Source organism: Chionomys nivalis, chromosome 1 (assembly GCF_950005125.1).
Source record: "Chionomys nivalis chromosome 1, mChiNiv1.1, whole genome shotgun sequence".
NCBI lineage: Eukaryota > Metazoa > Chordata > Mammalia > Rodentia > Cricetidae > Chionomys > Chionomys nivalis.
Window position 1 is genome coordinate 90920862 of NC_080086.1, and position 15751 is coordinate 90936612.

The 15751-nt window shown below is 40.8% G+C and overlaps 1 protein-coding gene across 4 annotated transcripts in view; it reads right to left on the reverse strand.

The window, feature by feature from the left end:
- Positions 1–15751, reverse strand: part of Abcg2 (ATP binding cassette subfamily G member 2 (Junior blood group)) — a 154224-nt gene that overhangs the window by 20435 nt on the left and 118038 nt on the right. For all 4 annotated transcript variants that reach the window (XM_057783478.1, XM_057783496.1, XM_057783488.1 and 1 more), the window contains 5 exons: positions 12078–12278; positions 5422–5481; positions 4522–4636; positions 3816–3968; positions 1511–1668 (listed from right to left, as the gene is read on the reverse strand). In XM_057783478.1, the coding sequence (XP_057639461.1) occupies positions 1511–1668; positions 3816–3968; positions 4522–4636; positions 5422–5481; positions 12078–12278 (687 nt within the window). The remainder of the gene's footprint in view (positions 1–1510; positions 1669–3815; positions 3969–4521; positions 4637–5421; positions 5482–12077; positions 12279–15751) is intronic.

A 15751-nucleotide genomic window follows, 5' to 3' on the forward strand; every position in this document is an offset into this window, starting at 1 on the left:
CTGTTCTTGGGAAATGATTTCTGAGAAATAATTTGACTTACATATTTTTAAGTACCAACTATCTGAAAACAGTGTGCCCAAAGGTATATGGCATAGTAAACAAGCCAGAGCTAAATAGTTTGTGCCAGGACTTAGGAGGCACAAGTAGGCAGATCCCTGAATTTCGGGATAGTCTTTCTTTTCTGGTCTACAGAGTGAATTCTAAGTCAGCCAGGGCTTTAAAAACAAAAATCAAAAAAAAAAAAACAAACAACAAAAGATGCATCTAAGGGTTTTGTATATGCCAAATATAAAATGTGAAGCTGGGTCTGAAGTTTATCAAATAGAATATCAAGGGCCCCACAGGAGTGACCTACAGGAGAAAGGTACTTAAGGCAGAAGAACACACTCAAGAGAGTATAACATAAGAAGGTATGTGTGGATAGTATTAGATGAAGAATCTAAGTAAAGACAGAAATGGGGAGACAAAGGGGAATATAAGATATGACATTTGCAGGAAAGTAGATGTAACCAGAGAAAATTACATTAAATTAAACCAGTCTCATAAAGACAAATATCCTGTCTTTTCTCATCTGGGGTTCTTAAATTTTATAGACACATAAGATCACGCATGTACTTATATAAAAGCAGAAGTGAAACTGTCTAGGGGACAGAAGGGAAGAGGGGTGCAAACGTGAAATGGGGGTGAGGGAATATGGACGGGTGTGCTCAACATACAATATGTATTTGTCTGAAAATGTCCTTATGCAACATGGTGCCATGGTACAATGAACGTGTACAACTAAATTTAAAAATCAAAAGGGGGAAGAGAGACTGCGGCAAACAAACTCATGACGAACATTCACTCAGAAACTGTAAGAAACAGAAGGCAGCAGGAGCTACCCGGAGGAACAGAGCTGTGTGAGGGCCTGATCCTCAGTGTGGGTCTGAGGACTAGGGACAGCGGAATGAGCATGTCCACTGGGAGTCCCCGGTGAAGACTTCAGGACTCCACTTCAGACCTACGAAAGCATAACTGTTTACCAAAGGGCAGGTGGTAAGTTTGCACAGCAGCGCTTGGAAAAGACTGGCTTCTCTTCTTAAGCCACCAGTCTGTGGTGCTTCGTTTTAACTGTACAATAGCTAATATGTACCCTCCTACGGTAACTAGGTTCACATGTCTATTTAATGTTCCAGACATATCATCAGGCATCTTCTGCCTTGGGGCCACTGGCTGTTCCCTCCAGCCAGATTCTGTTGCTAGATACAGCCAGGTCTCACATGCCTCCTCCCAGGTCCTAAGTCCACGTGCTGGATCCACCTTGACCTTCCTGCTACTTAAAACAGCAACCCAGGCCCACCACAGCCATCATTTCCGCCTCTTATTTAATCTTTCTTATCACTTCTTCCCCTTAACGAAGTAGGAAGAGATTCCGTTTACTTCTGAATCTCCTACACAAAGAACACCACCAGTCACATATGAGTGACCAGATAAGAAAAAATGAAAGATCAGTGCTCTTGTAGCATTTACCTCTTCAGGAGCAAGAGGACAGCATTTGCTGTGCTTGAATCCAAACCAGTTGTGGGCTCATCCAGGAAGAGAATGGAAGGGTCGGTGATCAGCTCCATTCCTATGCTCGTCCGCTTCCTTTCTCCTCCAGAGACACCGCGGATAAACTGGGTTCCAACCTAAAGCAAGTGTCATCTTTATAAACGAGAGTGAACACCATCACCAGCATCTGGCAGACAGACCTGTGCAGCCCCAATTGTCTCTGAACTGCCTCCAGCTTCACCAATGAATGAGAACACTAGAAGATGCAGTAAAATTTTAGTCTGAAATAGGCAAGAAAGAGGGAAAGGGAGCATGCTGACAATAATTCACCATCCAGCACCCAGCCCTCGCGCTCCCTCCACTCCCATGGTCCCTATGCAGATTTAGACGAGCGGGAAGAGAAAAGCTCACATTCTACACCACCATTTTAAGAGCTTTTTGGGCTCCAATTGGATCCTGTCTATCTATACACTAATTCACTGCAGAATTTCTGACTTGTCCTTATCTGAAATAGCCCAGAAGGTGGGGTATTTCACAGAAAAACTGGCCAACCTTTTCAACCACCCACTGTCATTATGTGAGGAGCGCAGTAGGAAGGGCTTAGGAGAAGGGATGCAGAAAGGGGTGTCAAATGTTCTGGAATCATAGGAATCTAAGGAGCCATAACCCGGTGTTATTATTCATGAACCTTAACTGGGTCCTAATAAAAACTGAAATACAAGAAACTTTTGAAGACAATTTGATAAAAGAGAATAAATACAATATTTTTTTTTCATTTTGCTAGCTGATAGTGGTATAGAATCTAGGGTCTTGCACGTGCTAAGCACATGTTCTACCACTGAGCTGCATGCCTCGTTTCACATCCGATTTTTACAGGAGCATGGCATGTACTGAGGGTGAGGGACGATGAAGATTTCTTTTATGTCCTCCAGTAAGAAACACCTGGAGACAGCACAGCCTGAGATGTTAGCAACTGAGAAATCTACACGAATAGTATCGCCAATTATATCATTATTTTACCTAGCAACCTTAACATTATAGTAAACAGGCTATTTTCTGTTTGTTACACTTACTGTTTTATAAAATAAAATATTTTAATAACTTAGATATATTAATTCTAACAGGTCAGTAATAAGTGTCTCTCTATATTTCTTCTGGAAATCCAAACAAGTAACTTCTAGCAGAGACTGCTCAAAGGTAAAGAACATGACGGAGGGATAGTCCAGTGATGCAGCACTTGCCGAGCAGGAATGAGGCCCAAGGACATACAAAAAGAAGAAAAAAAATAACAGAACCAAGGAAAAGTATCCTAGGAAGATAAAATCAAGCAAGCAAACAGTGCCAGAGCAAAGAAAACACAGTAACTCAGAAATAAAGCCAAATGATGTGATCGCAAGGTTATTCTTCCCAACAAAATAAACAGCACAGGAAAGACAGCTAGCAAGTACCAAAAGAAGCAACAGTTCCACGCAATCACCATTATCCATTGCCTCTACAGGGAAAAATAAGGATGGGCAGGAGAGGGTTAAGCTACAGCCATTCTATTTTCACGCAATGCCCAAATGTCTGCTCAGCAAAACTATATGGGTTGATCATTTGTCAAGTTCATCCACTGTCTTTGTCTCAATTCCCCTTCCTGATCCTGTATAACTCTCAAAAGGAGAAGCAGTGTCTCCATTTGTTTTGTTTTGTTTTTTTAACTCTCTAAAGTTTTAACACAGCCTAGCGTGTGGGAGTCTGGAAGCAAATACTGACAGTAGATAAGGAAGAAAGGAGAGTGGGGAGAGTGGGAAGGAAAGGAGGAGAAATATAACTGTCAAGAGACAGACTACAGAAAAGTAACTTGAACATTGGACAAATTGCTAAGTAAACCTAATGTGACCAACCACAATTTTAGAAGCCAAATTGCAGCAAAATGACGCATGCAAAGCAAGGACCTTTGGATTCTTGTCTTTCTTGTTTCAGAACTATTCCTTAAGAAGGAGCAGAGCAGTTAGAGCCAATACACAGCAAGCTGTGACTTGAAGGATGGGGCTGGTGGAAGGGCATACAGAAACAGCCATATGAGGGACACTTCTCCCCATATAAGGGGCCATACTCCATTTCCAGGAATCAGCTATTATTAGGGTTTTTTTTTTCCCATCTTAATTTCTACCTTACAAAACCAGTTCTTTCACATCATGCAGAAAGCAGTAACTTTTGGCTGCAGACATTGTAGGAAACGTGAAGTTACATTGCCTGAACAAAGCTATTTTCTAGCTATGATACTGAGGGGTTTTCATACCTTGGAATCTGCTACTTTCTCCAGCCCCAACTCTTTAATGACCATGTTAATCCGTTCATTTTTTTCATGATTCTTCATAGTTGTTGGAAGCCGAAGGGCTGCTGAGAACTGTAAGTTTTCTCTCACTGTCAGGGTGCCCATCACAACGTCATCCTTAAGGGAAGGTGATATTTTAGTGAGATAAGCGAGTCTTTTCTAAGGCCATCATTTGAGTACATATAGTTCTCATTTTGAGCACACACAAAATGCATCCAGGGTAAAATTCTGGCTACTGGTGGCCTGCACATTCTCTTAGGCTGCAGGACCTGCATATACAGACACCTACAATATTATCATTTGCATTGCCTGGCTGTACACCCAACAGAACACATGTAATATAATGACTGCTACTAGACATCTTAAGGCTGCCTGGTAGAAGGGTTTGGCAGACATCTATAATGGGAAGAAAGAAGGTGAAGGAAGGGTAAACTTTATTTATTTTTTAGAAATTACATAGCAGCCAGAACTGATATCCCTGCCCCACAAGGGTCACATTCCAGGTCATCTCTGCCCTTCCCTTTAACACCATCCCCCATGTAAAGGAAGATTATTAAAATCTGGTGCCAGTATGTTGGTCCTATGATCATGTTTTCCATTCAATTGGAAGCAAACTACACTATAAGCAAATGCACTTTCACATATAGTACCCCAATCCACTTATACTCACTTGAACCACATAGCCTGAAGTACATTTGAAATTGGCAGGTTGAGGTGCGCCATTTATCAGAACATCTCCAGATAATCCTCGTGGATCCTTCCTTGCCGCTAAGACATCTAATAACCTGAGAAGGACATGTACATTACCCTGTGAGGATAGTCTTTCCTTCTACATAAGGCCATGCTGCTTGGCTGCTCGAATGCAGCTTCTGCTAATGTTCAAATTTAACTAGTCGATACATTTACATAAAACAAATTTATAGGCTGAGCATGGTGGCACACACCTTTCATCCCAGCACTCAGGGGGCAGAGGCAGGAGAATCTGTGAGTTTAAGGATAACCCAGTCCACACAGTGAGTTCCAGGCTAGCCAGAGCTACATAGTTGATACGCTGCCTCAAAAATCAAACAAGGAAAACAAAACAAAAACCAGGTTTCCATGCTTTAAATTCTCGGCTTCCTTTTCATTATGTGCTACCACCAATCCCAAACTATGAAAGCAAGAAAACATTGCTTTAAGTAGCAGGATCTACCCCAAAATGACCCTCTTGGCCAATGGACTTGGAGATCACAACACGGACAACATGCGGTTTAACTAGTATTCGCGACTTCAATCATACTTTCCCTACACATCTTCACTTTCAATATTACTTCATTCTTCTACCTCCTCACTGATACACAGTATGGTCTACCACTCTATCCCAACCATTTCATCAAGTGCTATTACTAAAGCTGACCTAATGAGTATTTCTGGCCCTTACCACAAAATCATGACATAGTTCAACCCCACGTTACCCACAGCACCTAAGACCAGATCAGACAGACACTGCAAATAATCAGCCAATGCCTGTGCACATAAATGGGACAGTTAATAAACAGAAAAGGCTTATTTATAGGTATGTTATACTCACGAAGACTTGCCTCCGCCTGTGGGTCCCAATATGGCATTGAGGCCAGGTTTCATGATCCCACTAGAAACAAAACCATATTGCTTCAATGTTGTATTTTACATCAAATTCTTAAAACTTAACATCTGCACTTAATGCACTAATAAAGGAAGATAAAATTGCAAATAGAACAACCTTGTGAAGATAAACAAAGCATCACTGATGTTAGAAGTCTAATCTAAAGACTATCAATCACGAGTCCTTATGAGAAACAGTCAGGTCCTTCTGAATTCCTTTCTTTTACTATTGTTTTGTAAGTTGCTCTTAAAACAACTTAATCTTTTGAAAATGGCCAATGTTCCAGGTTCCTTGACATTGAGTTGAGGATAGTACTCAGTGGAAGAGCCCATGCTTGTCATGCCTGAGGCCCTGGGCTCAATCCCAGGAACAGCAACTTAAATTCTTTTACGTAAGAAAGATTCTACTATAAGATTCTTAAAATAACAGATTTCTGAAATAAAGAAGGAAGATTCTCAAAGACTTTGCATTCCTATTATAGCCTTCAAAACAACATAAAGCACATAAAAGCTTTTGAGTGATGCTTAGTATCTTTAAATTGTTTCACTTACTACCTAGCTAAGTTCAACAATCAATACTTGTAGAATACCAGCGAGTGATGTTCTCATTATTAAATCTAATCAGATTAAAAAGTCAAAGTACCTTAAGTAGAAGTTCCAATATTAGGATGAATGGAGTATGTGACACACAGTTAAACAGCTCAGGTAGACAAGATGCCTCAGCAGGCAAAACACTGGCTATGAAAGTCTGAAGACCAGAGTTTAAGCCCCAGAAAATTGTCCTCTGTTCTCCATGTTTGTCCTGGTGTCTGTCTGTCTATGTCTGTATCTGTTTTCTTTCTTGTTCTCTTCTCTCTCTCTCTCTCTCTCTCTCTCTCTCTCTCTCTCTCTCTCTCCACACACACACATGCACACAAAGTTGAAACAATGAAAAAAGTGTTGCCAATTAGAGAAGGAAACACACACTCTTGGAAGAGATCGTCACTTTTACTGTGAAGTGTTTAATACTGAATTACAGGCACACAATACAGAGCCATCTGTTTCAACAAACTAAATGGATATTTAGTTTGACCAAGATGGAAAAATTACAGCACTGTTGACTGTGATGATGTTCAAGAAAGTATGAATTTTATCCTAAAGGTGACAAGTAAGAAAATGACCAAGAGAAAGGAGAATTAAGGGCAAGCCCATCACAGCTGCACAGGAATGGTGAAGAGAAGCCCTAGCTGGTCTATCCAACATGTTGGTATCATGTTCAGACTCTAGAACTGGCAAATAGGTCAAGATGTATTCCACAAAGAACACAGCATCTATTCCAAGTGGAATGTCAAGCCTGCCAACTATTTCATTTAGATGATGACTAGAAATACCTTTCTTATGATCATACATTGTCATGAGCAATAAACTCTCGAGTGTGTCCGCCTCACTGCACAAGGGGAACTCACCACCTATTGTCTGTTGTATCACAGTTACATAACAGCTGGCCAGGATGAAGGTGAAATGGACATTGTCCCTATGCTCTTAACTGACGTACCTCTCAGTGAAATATTAGACAAATATAATAACAGGTCTTTAAACTTCAATCAAGTTGTAACACAGAAAAATCTCTTACTCTTTTATTGTGTTACTCTCCAACATACTTGTCCAACGTACAAAGGCAGAGACGCCTGAGTAAACTTTCAGCCTGTATCTAGTTATACCTCTTGATGCATCTCCTTTATCAACAGCAACTACTTCAAAAATGAACAGAACCTTTTATTCAGTAAGTATTCACTGCCACGAAAGTATTTCAGTATTTAAAAATGCATACTTATATAAAAACTAAGTAATCCAGAGTGATCTAAGCAGAAACTGAACAGTAATGTGCTATGGTAGTTTACTGGGTCTCTGAGGTTAGCTTATACTTAACACTAAATTCCGACATTAAAAAAAAAATTAATAAAGCTGGGCCCCAAGAGTTCTCCTCTGGGACAGTGGTCAATTCCAGCTCCACTTGCCCACCATTATTTGATGTACGCTATGGACACAGAGACCCTTTAGTAGGAGATGGAATAAGCTAAGGGAGCAAGCAGGTAAACAAATGACAAAAGGAAGTCTGGGTCCTCCTGAGTCAGCAGACTACAGCTGATCACCTACTCACTGTTCTCATCAATAGCGTGATTTGAACAGAGGTATATCAGCTTCATGCCATAAAGCTACAACATTGCTGTATGGCTCATAAAGCTGAACACATTTATGATACGGCTCTTTATAGACAGTGTGTGCTGATGACCTCTGTTCTACTGTGACCTACAATTTCCTGACTTCCCCACCCTGCCCTCCACCCTTCTGTCACCCATCTCAGCCATTCCCTACTCTGATTTATTGCTTTACAGCCTCTGCGTGTGTGGTCCTCCCTTATGAGCACATAAGAGCCTTCAGTAGGAACTGTGACACATGAAGACTTTGCTCCTTGAAGGAGCCCTGTCATTTCTACTGCACTTTAGTGGGCAATAGTTAATCCTTCCACCCTATGTTGTTTCTAGACAAAGGCTGTGAATGTCAGTTTTGAAGGAGGGGCATATCCCTACTATCAGACACAAATGCATGAGCATGCGCGCGTGCGTGCATGCACACGCATACACACACACTCATTTCTGATGTACCCATTCCTCCAGTTCAGAGCAAGCTACTTCAGCTGTATCTTTTCATCCTCTGTCACAGTAGAAATTAAACCAGTGACACTACTCTAGTTTCTGAGTTCCTAATTACAACATAAAGTCTCTGAGAGCAGCAAAAAAATCTACGTAACATCAAGAACCCAGTAGGCATTCAAAAATTACTGAATAAAGGAATCTACATTTTTATTGAGACTTTTGTTTGGGACAGTTGCTCACACTACGGCCCAGGCTGGCCTAGAACTAACTATGTAGCCTCAACTGGTCTTCAACACACCGAAATCTTCCTTTCTCAGCCTCTTGACTGGTGAGATTACAGCTTGGTACTTCTAAGAAAGTCATTTTTTTTTTTAACTAAAACAAGATGAAACAAGCCCAGGCTTAAGATAATCTTATTAGTAAATGTCATCATGTTATTATGTATCACTTAAACTAAGTTCTATTGATAAACTAAGAAATTGGAAACCACATAGAGAAAATAAGTATCTGTCCACAAAACTCATTTGTTATTTTTTTAGTCAAATAATGTATTAAGTCTTTCTATCAGAGGAATGTGGTAGTAACATCTGTAATCTTAGAGCCTGGGACAAAGAAACAAGAAAATCAATAATTCAAGCCATTCTTGGTTTCATGGTGAGTTTGAGGTTAATCTGGGATTTGTTAAACCTTGTTTCAAAAGCTAAACTTCAACATTAACAACTCCCTGCCACTTCTATGAGACTTCTCTTCCCTCTCTCGGCAGGAAGACTACATACGTTTGGCACAGCCAACACTAGCACCCAAGAACATTAGCTTCAAAGAGGGTGGAAACCAGAGAAGAGGCAGCCACAAGCTAGATACATCATTCTATGACTATGACAGAATAAGAAGAGTTGAGCTGCTCAGTAAGAACAATGAAGACTGGGATGCAGCGTGGTAGTAGAACACTTGTCTAGCATATCCAGGGCACTGGGTTTAACCCCTAAGATAGAAGGAAGAAAAGAATGGTAGCTAAATTTTATACATCTTGAGGGGAAAGAAAACATGTGAATGCAGATCAAACGTAAAGTATTAGATTACAACTGATATATTAGTAGGTAATGAGGTGTTATCTATATACAGAGAGCTACAGAAAAGCACAGCTAGGAAAGCACCTGTGTGGATGAGGGTAGATGCCTATTAATGGTTTTCTCACCAGAGCCTCACCCACTACCAACTTTGCTCTCATTCCACCTAACAAGATCCATGTGCATCTCAATATGAGAGAGGGTTTCTTTGTCAAACAAAAGTATGTGTGTGTCTATATGTGTCTATACATGCATTCGTAAATTACCTAGTTCTTCCCGTTCAGAAACACAGAGGGAATGGCACTGCAACAGCAATGAAAACTCCAAGTACCCAGATCATTATCTTTATTTTATAGACCATTATCTATAAAAAATGAACATCAGCCAAGACCAGGTCACAGGAAGGACAAGTCAGCAGTGATTCTGGAACTTCGTTCAGTATCAAAGGAATATTAAAAATGAGGACTAAATCAAAGTAGTAAAGGAGAAGTGGAAATCACCCTGAAGGTTTTCCTGCAAGTAAACTGGGAACAAAAGGAGCACCATCACAAATAGTGATGATGCATTGCTGTTGAATGCTAGTGAAGAAAACAGAAATCCAGGAGTACATATGGCTGCGTTGGTTACTCTACTGCTGCTGTGATATAATACCATGACCAAACGCAACTTAAGAGTTCAGTTTGCTTAAGGTTTATTTTGACATAAGAGGCCTAGATGTCCAGAGCATCTGGGAAGACATAGAGGCAGATGTGGGAAATTATGTGCTCACATCTCAACAAGGAAACAGAGAACGTAGGAAGTGAGGTAGGGCTATCAACCCTCAAAGCCAGTTCACTTCCTCCAACAATTCCCTACCTCCTAAAGGTCCCATAGCCTCTCCAAACAGTGCCACCAAGTGGGGACTAAATGTTCAGATTCATGGGCCTATGGGGGACATTTCTCACTCAAACCACAACAGCGAATGAAAGAAGAGATGTTAGGTGCAAACTATGAGCTGGCAGAAAGAACACTCTGGCAGCTACCACAGTGGTAGCCACAGCCAGACAGAAGTCATCACAGAGATGGCAACTCACAAGTTCATGCTGAATGAGGAATGGGGTTCTGAAGAATGTCAGGACAATCAAGTACAAACAGTCAAATAGTGACATTACGGTACAACTTGACAGACAGTAAAATCACTAGGTAATGAGTTTTAAGCGGACGCAACACCATGTTGGATGAAACAGAGAAACATCAGGTTGGAGAAGAATAGACCCACAGGATCTAGCAGCTGGTCTCCTGTGAGGAAGAGAGGCATGGCTGCCTTTGTCATGAGGACACAATTCCCCCTGCCTGCTGCTGGTCAGCTGGGCAGCAACATTAAAGAAGGTCCTTCCTTCTAGAAAGCTTACACTGGAGGAACTGAAGGGTGCCAAGTGGATAGCCAAGTTTTCAAATGATCCCCAAACTACAATGACAGTGTCTACAAAAGAGCGATGGCAGCAGTCAGTGAAGCAGTATCGGACCTGGGGGGCGGAGGGCACTGGCACATTCCTACATGTTTAATTCTGAAACTATCTCAAAATAATTTGCTTAACGGTCTTCGCAAGAGTATAATGGATCCCCTCCCCCACCCACCGAATTCTATGACAGACACGTGTACTAGAATGGTGATTTCTTCCTGAGATCTTCAGCACCGGGAAGGAAGGCTCGGGGGGCCGAGTATGAGCCAAAGTGTAATAGAAAGGCTGGACACCGGGAGAAAGATCTTGGGCATTCTCACGAACACATTTTGTTTTCTTTTCAGACAAGAAAAGATAAAATTAAGATCCAAAGAAAAATTGATTCTCCTCAGGTTTTTTGGAATATGATAACCATTTTGAATGGTGACGCTACTATAAAACACAAACAAAAAAAAATAAGGAAACAAAAGCAATCCTTTCTGCACCACCTCTTATTTTTGAAGCCCAGGGGCAAGAGAAAGATTAGAAACCCTTTAGGCAAAGGAAAGAGACCTTTCTCATGCAAACTCAAACCAGATGTGAGTGAGCAAGAATACTAATTAATCCTAGTTGTCCTTTGACTATAAAAATTCAACTAAAAATAAGAAAAAAAGCAAGATTTGCCTCCACTTTATTAGTCTAGGGGATTCTAAGATAATCGCTTCCTCCTTTGCTAATGTGCGAGCCATCTTAGTCAAGCGCACTGTGAAGCCTGGGGCACAGGATACACTCAGTGTGTGATGAGTTTGAAAAGAATCACAAGGGACTGACAGCTCGGTTCAGGGGGGAACACTTGTCCAGCATTCACTAAGTTCTAGTTTAATCCTCAACATAACACACACAACATGCATCCACACACTCAAGAGTACCATCTCATAGTACGTACTGTGCATCTATTCAAACAGGACCTACTCAAATAATGCCGTCTCTATTCTTCAGTACAAATACACACAATCTCTCTCTCTCTCTCTCTCTCTCTCTCTCTCTCTCTGTGTGTGTGTGTGTGTGTGTGTGTGTGTGTGTGTGTGCGCGTGCGCCCGGAGGTCTTCTATTTCAGAAACTGGATAACTAAATCTGAGGTTACAACTACATCTTTGCAATCAAAACACTGTAAATTGCAAAGTCAGACCTCTACCACTAAAACATAAGACTTACAAGTCATGACAAAATGGTACATTAAAATGTTCAAAAAGATGAGACAATTTTTAAAAAAAAATTTTGACAGTTCCTTTGCAAGCAAAATATATGCCTAACAAGAGATACAGCAATTTGTGTCCTAGTTTAGACCAAAGAAATGAAAGTATGTGTCTATATCCATAGGTACAAAGACACGAAGTGCTCATAACCTGCTGATAACAGAAGCCCTGTGCACGTACTGCAGGCAAACAACGCAGTCTTTTAAAGAGTTCGTATACATACTTGATATCCGAGAGTATTTCCTTCTCAGTCTTTTTCCGGCCTAGAAACCCACTTTTCATTTTCACTCGATAGGTGATGTTGTGAAAACTCAGCACATCTCCTGTAAGCGTCGTCACGTCACTGGAGCTCATTCCAGGAAGGCCGTTGGTGTTTCTCTGAGACATTGGCACTAAAACGTGGTCATTGCTGGAAGACATCTTTCTACAGAGGGAAAAGCAACAGCAAATTAATAGTATGAATAAATGAGCTCATGGATGCAGACAACAGGACTTCCAAAGTCTTTGAATGCTCTATAATTCGTAGACTCAGATGAATGTTATTCTCACAGCACTGGGAGAAGACCTGAGATCAGGTAACGAAGAGCAGACATAATTTCTGAATACCTCAATCCCACTAGCCACCAAATGCCTAAGAAATAAGATATTAATTAGTCAACTGAATAGGAACAGTACTCAAAACATATCAAGGAGAAAACCAGATGGGTAAGCTTCATCTTACCCAACTTTAAAGGCATGTAATAAAGCATAAATTCAGACCACATGATAAATACCACATCGGCTCGTTTGTCACTGTTTGCTCTTACACTTTATAACATTGCTCTTAGCTGTGCAATCAGACTCAGGAGAACTTTCTCTGTCAGAGCGTACACTCTGGTTATTTTGTCCTTCCTAAACTGTCTCCAGTGACAAAATCATAACGGGAAAATAATTTAAATTCTAGGAAGATGTAAAATAAATTGTGAAAATTAACTACATCAAATGAGCAATTTAAAAATTCAGGGCTTTAAAGCAAAAGATGAGAATTAAGCTTATAGGTCAGGTTTAAGGTATTTCACAATACACACTATAAAAAGCTCTTTAGATATGTGATAAGACCTTCAGATTAACTGAGATGATCAAACAGACTTAACATTACATTCAATAAAATTGGAGTTCATGTTGAAAGAACACGGATCCATGAAGAACTTTCTTTTTGCTTTATTTTTCATGAGTTTGATTTCTGTGTAAAGTTTATCAGTGCAGACACAGGAGAGGAAGGCTCAGGGAGCTGGACTTACTTGATTGCTGTCCCCTCCTTCCTAAGATTTGGTTCCTATAAACATCATCCAGGATTAAATTTCTAAAATGATGAAAGTGTTACTGTGAAGGATTTAAGGAGAACATCAAAAAAAGGGTGGTGGGTGGGGACAGAAGTAAAATAGTCTCTCATACATCTAACCAGAGACCTGGGGAGGGGAAGGGAGGGAAGGGGAGGGGAGGGGAAGGATGACAGAGGAGAATCAATATTTACAGAAATTCTGGACAGTATTTTCCCAAACAGACAGGAGTTTCAAATCTCAGAATGAAGTTCCAAAAACAACAAGCAGTATAAATACAAAAGAATTCAAAGGTGTGCCAAAGCAAAACTAACAAAAAGCATAATAATCTCTGAATAATGTTTCTATGCCCCAACCTCAGCATTGACCACTATCTTCAAGTATATGGCCCTTAAGATATACAGGAAAATACCTGAACACAATAAACAGTGAAAATTAGCCAAAGTTTTATTCTCCTGAAGCAATTAAAAGGAAGACACAAGGGATGGAGACAGTCTACAGCTTTACTCTAAATATTTTGTAAATCTATCCATATATATAATCATATATATCCACATATATATATTCAATAAACATGCTTGAGGCTCCTAATACTAAATGTATTTTAAAAGAACACTCTGTTGTATGGTGACTGTTGGGATAAGCTTAGGAAGCAAGTGCAGAAATAAGGGTCAGTTTTACAGAAAGCTAGGGAAGACATGCTTGCAGAGGGAGGGTGTATATGAGTATCACCAGAAAGGACCTCAGCTTCTAGGGTTCAACTAAGCATGAACGAGACTCTCCTCGATACCAACTGCCTCATCCTCTTTGAGTCCTCCTTCAGCAAAAGTCTCCTTCAGCAAAAAACCTTGAGTTTTCTTTTCTTCTTTAAGATTTTATAACATTTTTATCTCTGTGTGTGGGGGTGTGAGTGAGCAGGTGCCAAAGAGGCAAGAGCACACTGGATCCTCTGGAGCTGGAAATTTTTATGTATTTATTGTATTGTGTCTCTGTGTTCATGCATTCGTTTGTGCGCATGAACCACAGTGCATGAGTACCTGTGGATGTCAGAGAACAGGGTGGTTTGTAAGCTGCCCAAAATCAGGTGCCAGGAACTAAATCAGGTCCTCCAGAAAACAGTAGGCACTCTTAACTGCTGAACCAGCTCTCTGGTTCCTTAAGTTTTCTTTTATTTATTTAAAACTTAATTTTATCAAAATTTTAGGTGCATGGTATTTTGCCTGAATGCATGTCTGTGTACCACATGTGTGCCTGGTGCCCAAAGAGGACAGAAGAAGGTGTGAATCCCCGCGAACAGGAGAGAGAAATGGCTGTGAACTGCCATGTGGGTGCTGAGAAGATCTAGAGGTCTCCTGGAAGAGCAACCAGTGCTCTCAACCACTGAGCCACACACCTCCCCCTTAAATTTCCTTAAAGGCTGTTTCAGGAAAGGTGAAAGCCTTTCCTCTCACCAATCCACAGTAGTCAAGAGTCACGGAATAGAATTGACAACAGGCTGAGGATGTAAGTCAGTGGCAGAGCTCAAGAGTAACAGTCTGGGACTTTGAAAAGCAAAATGGGCCAGTAAGTTGCTCCAGTGGCAAATATACTTGCCACCAAGTGTAACAGTGTGAGCTCGATCCCCTTATCACCGCTGGAGAAATGAAAGAACCAACTATACAAGCTGTCCTCTGACCTTCACAGGCACTTATGTACTGTGGTTCACGTGCACAAATGCATACGTGTACACAGAGACACAATACAATAAATACATAAAAAATGGGCAAATGAATAGAGAGTAAGATGAGAACTGGGAATACGGCTCAATGAGTAAAGTGTTTGCTATTAAATCATGAGGACCTGAGTTCAATCCCCACCAACTATGCCAAAATGCCAGGGTTGCCTGTAATTCTAGCCTTGGAAAGGTGGAGACAGGAGGATCCCTAGGGCTTTCTAGCCAGTCTAGCCAACTCAACAAACTCGAAGTCCTATGAAAGACTGTCGTCTCAAAATAATAACAGCAACTGAGCAAGATCCAACACCAATCTTTGGCTTCCACACATATACCTGCATGTGTACAGGCACACATATGAACATGGATACATAGAAAACAACAAACAAAAGACCCAATTAGAAAAAGGAAAAGGTTTATTATTTGTGAACATCTTCTACGACAGCTCTCAGCACTATATCTAGTCTTGGATCTAAATGATGGGATCTGAATAGATGACCAAAAATAAACTCAAATTCAAAATCAAACTCCTAATGAGTCCCTGGCTTTTCTGGCAGACCTCACCCATGTGCCCCCAGCACTGCACATGCCATCACTGCACAAGAGCAACAAATGCTGCCTGCAATAGCTTGGCTTAGATCGGACTACTGTGCGGTATGAATTTCAAAAACAAAAACAAAACATGTGCAATATTATTGCACAACATTTCCTACTCTTAAACATAAAGGTGAGCCAGAGAGATGGCTTACGGGTTAAGAGCACTGGTTTGCTCCTCTAGAAGAGCCCGGCATAGAGGTTCACAACCATCTGTAACTCCAGTTGCAGGTCTAACACACTCTTTTGGTATCCTGAGGCAACAGATACATA